Source organism: Filicampus tigris, chromosome 12 (assembly GCF_054856515.1).
Source record: "Filicampus tigris isolate MCC_2025a chromosome 12, RoL_Ftig_1.0, whole genome shotgun sequence".
Taxonomy (NCBI): domain Eukaryota; kingdom Metazoa; phylum Chordata; class Actinopteri; order Syngnathiformes; family Syngnathidae; genus Filicampus; species Filicampus tigris.
In genome coordinates this window covers 4332501-4339305 of record NC_141228.1, presented here as the reverse complement: position 1 = coordinate 4339305, position 6805 = coordinate 4332501, and the positions used below count along the sequence as shown (strand labels likewise).

Genomic DNA, 6805 nt, shown 5'->3' with positions numbered 1-6805 from the left:
TATATATATATATATATATATATATATATATATATATATATATAATACACATATATATATATTTACATATAAATATATATATATATATTTATATATATATATATATACACACACATATATATTTATATATATATATACACACACACATATATATTTATATATATATACACACACACACATATATATATATATATATATATATATATATATATATATATATATATATATATATATATATATATATATATATATATATATATATATATTTTTTTTTTAAGCAACATTTTCTGTCAGCAATACAGGTCAAACTGCTATAAGGAGAATAAAACCATAATAAAAATTAAAAATACTTTCAGAAATTTTTTTTACTAAAAACTAAACTAAAAAAGTAGCAGTGACTATTTGTTTGTTGGGGGCAAAATCATTGAGTCTCTTGGGAATGTTTGGCACAAGGCCACTTAAATATTGACTACAGAAGAAATAGGATACTTGCTTTGCAGTTTTCCTAGTCGGAAGTGGGAAAAGTCCGAATTCCCACCTTCCTCGAATGCACCGCAAAGCCCGAGCAATAAAACCTCAATCAATCATTTTAATCATTCAGGCTACGATGACTGTCAAAGACAAACTATGGCCTTAAAATGTACCTTGAAAATATAACGAGTGGGGATTCATTTTATTTTTTGAATTGCAAAAGGCGGCAATGTAACATTTGCAGTGTTGTTCCGGACATTAACATTTGTTTCTTCCGTGTGGTTTAGAGGTGAACACCATCTTCATCTTTGTTGACCAGCAATAGGCGGACTCGGGCAACTGTGTTCTTTTGTAGGTTGCTACATAATCTAGCTTAATATTTGTGAATCATCTTTTGTGTGTGTTTAATAGTTAGTACACAATGAATAAATAAATATACAAACCAATTCGGTTGAACGTGTCGCTGATACAGAGGGGGTGAACATTAACCACTGATGTCTTACCTGGATTCATCGGAGGTTCCTGATGAGGAGGAGACTTTCTACATGCAGTGCAGAGCCGCTTTCCTAAGTGTGTTCAGATCTAGTCTGACAAATATCTCCTCCAAAAAGGAGTTATGTCAAGGTAAGTTTTAACAAAATATTCGCTAAAGCCTACTTTTTTGTTGCTAGCCAACGACCCCCTTTCACTGACGTAGTATTATCTTTAATTCAGGATCACATCACGGACGAATTGTCAATTTAGAGTTCTCATTTCGAAGTCTTAAAGCTACAAATATGTTCAATAGTGATGTCTCACAATGTCAACGATCAAATGCAAAGTTAAAATAATCGAAATGTTATAAATGTTTCAAAATAATTTGAAATGTTTTAGTAACGATATCTTAACACTTGCTAACCAGTTTGACAGTGTCCAGCCATGTTAGGAAGGTTTGCATCACAAATGTCTGCAGTAAAAGCAAGGTTAGAAATGCATATTTTATGGATAAAATATCTCTTTGTAGAAATGTCTTTTACATGAAAAGTACTGGCAATAATAAATGTGGTGAGAAAACTACCCCAAAAAATAATTTGAATAGTTATCAGTTGCCTATAGTCAAGTTCATTAATTAATTAATTAATTCATTCATTCATTCATTCATTCATTCAGTATTATCTTTTTCCAGTTCTCCAGTTAGCTGGTATAAATCCCTCCCAAGCCACTCTTGATAAATACTGGAACCCAGGAACAACGCACATGAACTTTGACGATTTCTGTGAGATACTCAAAAAGGAGTGCAAAACTGAGAATGAGCTTTTGGGAATTTTCAAAAAGATTGATGCGAATGGCATTGGCTACATCGCACACAGCAAAGTGGAAAAACTCCTTACTACTGTGAGTTACGATATATTTGGCTTCACCTTTTGTGATATATTGAACTTAACATTCAGATCAGGTGCATGAAATAATACATAGTGATGTTTATTATGTTTGAATATTTTAATGATGGTGTTTTGGCATTTAAATATTGTAAATCTTACAGAGAGGAGATAAAATGACACCTGAAGAGGTGAAAGCCATTTTCTCACTAAGCGGCATCAACAGGGATGACAAATTTAACTATGCAGAGGTAAGTGTGCATATGTGGATATTGGATACATCTTTTAATCTGGCCTCTTTCCCCATGTTATTTTCTGGCCGTTGTTTGTCCAAAGCTGTAAAATTATGATTTGTGCAGTTTATGAAACTGTCATCTGCAAGTCTTTTTCTTTGTGTGTTGTTGATAGCTGTCACAGACATCTACATAGAAATATACAGAAAATAAAAAATGGCACTCTATAGTATTGTACTAAAACGTGCAGTACTTTATTACATAGTTAAATAGAATAAAACATGACACTGGTCATTTTAATCAGAGATGGCTTTATGCAGTGGTTCCCAAACTTATTGTACAGCGCCCCCCTTTAAGAGATGAAATTATTTTCAGCCACTCCCACACCCCCAACAGCCCAATCCACGCACACACAGGTTTTCAATAAATATGGAGACGAGGGTTACTCCTCCAACAGAGGGTAAAAAAAAATGTGCACATTACTAGACAATCTAGTGACCGACGGTGGTTATGTTGGCTGCTAAATGCTATCTTGTTTGACAGTTAACAGTTGTAAACAATTCAGTCCACTCATAAGATACTCCAACTTCCTTGCTCTCAGATCTCCAAGCCCGCTGCTCCTATTTTGTCTCAGTTCAGGCTAGTAAAGGAAGCTGGCTGCGTTTTATGCCTCTTGATCCTAATGAACGCAATGATATTGTTGTCCCGTATTCTTTTTATTTAAAAAAAAAGGCCTTTACATGCTGGAAGTCATTAATACGCTTGCTACATTGCTACAAGTAGCTCTAAACGTTGGCTCCCCAATTGGTGAAGGTGGTATAACATTAGTTCTGGTGTCATTCTGCCCGATCTATGAGCACTTTTTGTTTCAACACAGCAATCGAAAGATCATTTCCATTTCAAATGGTGTGCTTGTCATCTGATATGTTTTAGTACCCTAAAGATGTTAATGTGCTAGTCTTACTATTGCTGTCAGTTTTGCAGACAGCTTGTGTCCACTGCAGAGAAATGTCAGATGGCCTCTTTGGTGAAGCTCCAGTCTGATGCCAAGCTGAAGAGACAAAACTTTGGCAGCCATCCAGACAGCCCTCCCAAACCCTCCATGGCATCAGGATCAGCAACACCACCTCAGCCTCCAGAAACAATCTTGTCGGATCCAGACATCACACTTCGGAAAGGTAGTAGAATAACTTTTCATCTGCTTGTATCAAAGGCTCCAAATGGGCTGCCTTGTTGTCTGTTGTTACTTCTTTGTGTTTTAGATGGCACGCGCGTTCACACCAAGTGCCCCAATACACATTGCCACTTTATTGTCCATCCATCCATTATCCATACCGCTTACCCTCACAAGGGTCGCGGGGCATGCTGGAGCCTACCCCAGCTGTTTTCGGGCAGTAGGCGGGGGACACCCCGAATTGGTTGCCAGCCAATCGCAGGGCACACAGAGACAAACATGCGCACTCACAATCATACCTAGGGGCAATTTAGAGTGTCCAATCAACTTACCATGCATGTTTTTGGAATGTGGGAGGAAAACGCAGTTCCCGGAGCAAACCCACGCAGGCACGGGGAGAACATGCAAACTCCACACAAGGAGGCCGGAGCCGGGATCGAACCCACGACCTCTGAACTGTGAGGCGGACGTGTTAACCAGTCGACCACAGTGCCGCCCGCCACTTTATTGTGGTTAATTCAATTGCTCTGTTATTGATCAATTTTTCACTCCCCGGCGACAAATCACCTCATTAGGACAGCTCATTCATAAGGAGAGCCACACAATTAGAGCCACTTGTTTGCAGGGAAGGAACTGTGAAGCACTGTGATTTGGGTAATCATTTCTTCCATTAGCAGATTGACAAACACTCATCTACACCAGAGAGAACAACATAATTTGGTGAAAGCGCCCTGGCCCAAAAAGATGTGTTTTTATAGATTGGTTGTGCAACTACTAAGTCAACCCCAAGAGGTGAAGCCATCAGTATTGTATAAAAATGGTAGAAACAGAGACAGAGATACTGCTAAAATAAGATGAAGACAATCCTACAACAGTGGGGTGATAGATGGCATTGATCTAAGTGGTCAGTCTATGTTCATGTTATTGATTCAGAGGATCACACTACAACTCACTTGGGAGAGGATGAGGGATTTGAAGGTGGTCAGGAGGAGGGGCCAGACTAACCGCTACTGCAAAAACAAATGAGTTCCCACACAGTAGTCAGGATTATCACATTATTGTGCCTCTCCCACATATTGATTTATCCCTGTTACATTTTAATAATGAGCTGGCAGAAAATGCTTCCCTGTTGCACATGTTGAATGTGTTGTTCTTTCAGCTTGAAAACAGTTTGGGTTGCTCATTTGGATCTACATTTGTCAGTCTGTACTTAGGCTTGATAATTAAAAATATGCAAAATTATGGTGGGTAGGATGTGTGCGTGTGTGCGCATGTATGGGGGAATGCTATTGACGTTTGCAGTCGGAATCGTGAATGACGGATGACGGAAGGGTACCCACTCTACAGACGCGCTGCAGACGGATGACGAATAACAGACGCTGAATTTTTATTAAAATGCCCAGCTCTGCTCTGGCAGTCCTTGAATTATGACGTATGCGGCTTACGACGTTTCGGCTTTACGACGCCCGTGCCTCCTCCCCCATTTTTTTCCCTGCACCATAGTGACTACGTTTACCTGCAGTCAGCATTCGGGTTAAAGTCAAAATTCTGATTTCGGAAACATTCTGAATATACCGTTTACATGATTGAGCGGACAGAGTTGCTCCGGCATTTGAATAACCCACTGTGTGTGGCGACGCACGGCGTCATGACTCAAATGGACGTCTTTTCTGCTTGTTACATTCAACTGTCAGTAAAACACTTGATATTCATGTCACTCACCACATGAATGAATCAGCCGGTTTCCTCTTCACTCCAAAAGTGTGCTTTTGTGTTGCGTCTCTGCGCTTGTTTACCTCTGCTTGTGTATTTTTGATGGGTTTCATGCCAAACAACGGACTTCCGCATACAGGCACTGCCTGTACTACAAAGACCAGCATTCCTTGCGGTTGAGCAATGAGCATGCGCAGAGTCACTGTATATGTATTTTCGTTTTTTTATACAAAGTATTTTGACGTAAATTTCGACTTTAAAGTCAAATCCCACATACGTGGAAATTCGTGGTACGTTGCCGGTGTAGGAACGGAACCCGTTCGTAAAATGAGTACTCGCTGTCTGTATGTATGTATGTATCTATGTGTGTGTGTGTGTGTGTGTATGTATGTGTATGTATATATATATATGTATGTGTATGTATATATATATATGTATATGAATATATATTTATATATATGTGTATATATATATATGTATATGTGTATATATATATATGTATATGTGTATATATATACGTATATGCGTGTATATATATATATATACATATATACGTATATGTATATATGTATATATATATATATATATATATATACGTATATGTATATATGTATATATATATATATAAATGTATATATATGTATATATATATATATGTGTATACATATATATATATATATATATATATATATATATATATATGTGTATACATATATATATATATATATATATATATATGTGTATATATATATATATATGTGTATATATATATATATATATATATATGTGTATATATATATATATATATATATATATATATATATATATATATATATATATATATATATATGTATGTGTGTATTAGGGCTGTCAATTTAACGTGTTATTTTCTAAGTTTATCCAACCCCCTTTTGACGCCGTTAGTTTTTTGATCGCGTAATTAAGGTTTCCATAGCAACCAGCGGCTGCATTGATAATGGCTGCTGGTCACCATGATCTATACATGTATCTTGAAAAAAAAAAGCTTGAGAGTAGAGGAGGCATTACATCTGCTTCAAAATATTGACGATGAGGATGAATTGCTCGGCTGACACATGCACGGCTGTGTCCCCTTAGGGTTGGACACCGAAAATGAATCGAGTGGAATCGGTTCCATCATTCCGGATTCAGATTTTAGAATGTCGGTGCTAAGTTTCGATTCCTAGTTAGCCGCGCGGAAGAGCTCCGAAATACGACCGATTTAAAAAAAAAAAAAAATGTGTGCGCCCATGGCGCGCAGCCTCGGGCTTCTGCCGCTGAAGCTGCATAGCAATAGCACGTTAGCTCGCTCCCACTCGCGCTCAGCTCTTCGGCTCGCTTCGTCCCGGCCGGCAAACGTGGGCAGCGGCGGCGGCGGCGGCCACTCTGGGCGGGCCCTTCCCACAGATCTCCACAGTTGCGGCGGCCGCGGGCCACCACGGTGGCAGCAGTCGCCCTTCACAGGGTCTGTGATCCTGCCCGGGCCGCCTAGCCATAGAATGATGTGATGCGGCTCATGATCGCCCAAAGTCAGAATCGGCTAAGTACGTCTAATTGCAACATTGAACCAACAAGCTCAACACACAAATGCACATATCCAACTAATATTTAGCTTATATCATACGTAGCTGCAGCATATACATAAATACTGTACATACAGGTAGATCGTATAGTTACATAGACTGCTTAGATTAGATAGACTTTCCTTGCTTGCCCTTCATTAAAATGCAGCGTTGTTTGTCATATATTTTTTTCTTTCTAAAGCAAGACAAGGTTAGCCAATCAATTGGTGTTCAGTAGCATGCTTTTAGTAACAACTGAAAGAAGCGCGTGCGTGT

The 6805-nt window shown here is 38.3% G+C and overlaps 1 protein-coding gene across 4 annotated transcripts in view; it reads left to right on the top strand.

Annotated features, from left to right (window-relative positions):
• The first annotated feature begins 724 nt into the window (after positions 1-724).
• The window catches only part of efcab7 (EF-hand calcium binding domain 7), a 19644-nt gene continuing 13563 nt past the window's right edge, over positions 725-6805 (top strand). For 2 of the 4 annotated variants that reach the window (XM_086048418.1, XM_086048416.1), the window contains exons 1-4: positions 772-1095; positions 1637-1845; positions 1994-2080; positions 3039-3240. In XM_086048418.1, the coding sequence (XP_085904544.1) occupies positions 966-1095; positions 1637-1845; positions 1994-2080; positions 3039-3240 (628 nt within the window). In that variant the 5' untranslated portion in view covers positions 772-965. Of the gene's footprint in view, positions 1096-1636; positions 1846-1993; positions 2081-3038; positions 3241-6805 lie in introns of all 4 variants that reach the window. The other 2 variants (XM_086048417.1, XM_086048419.1) reach the window with 2 other exon arrangements.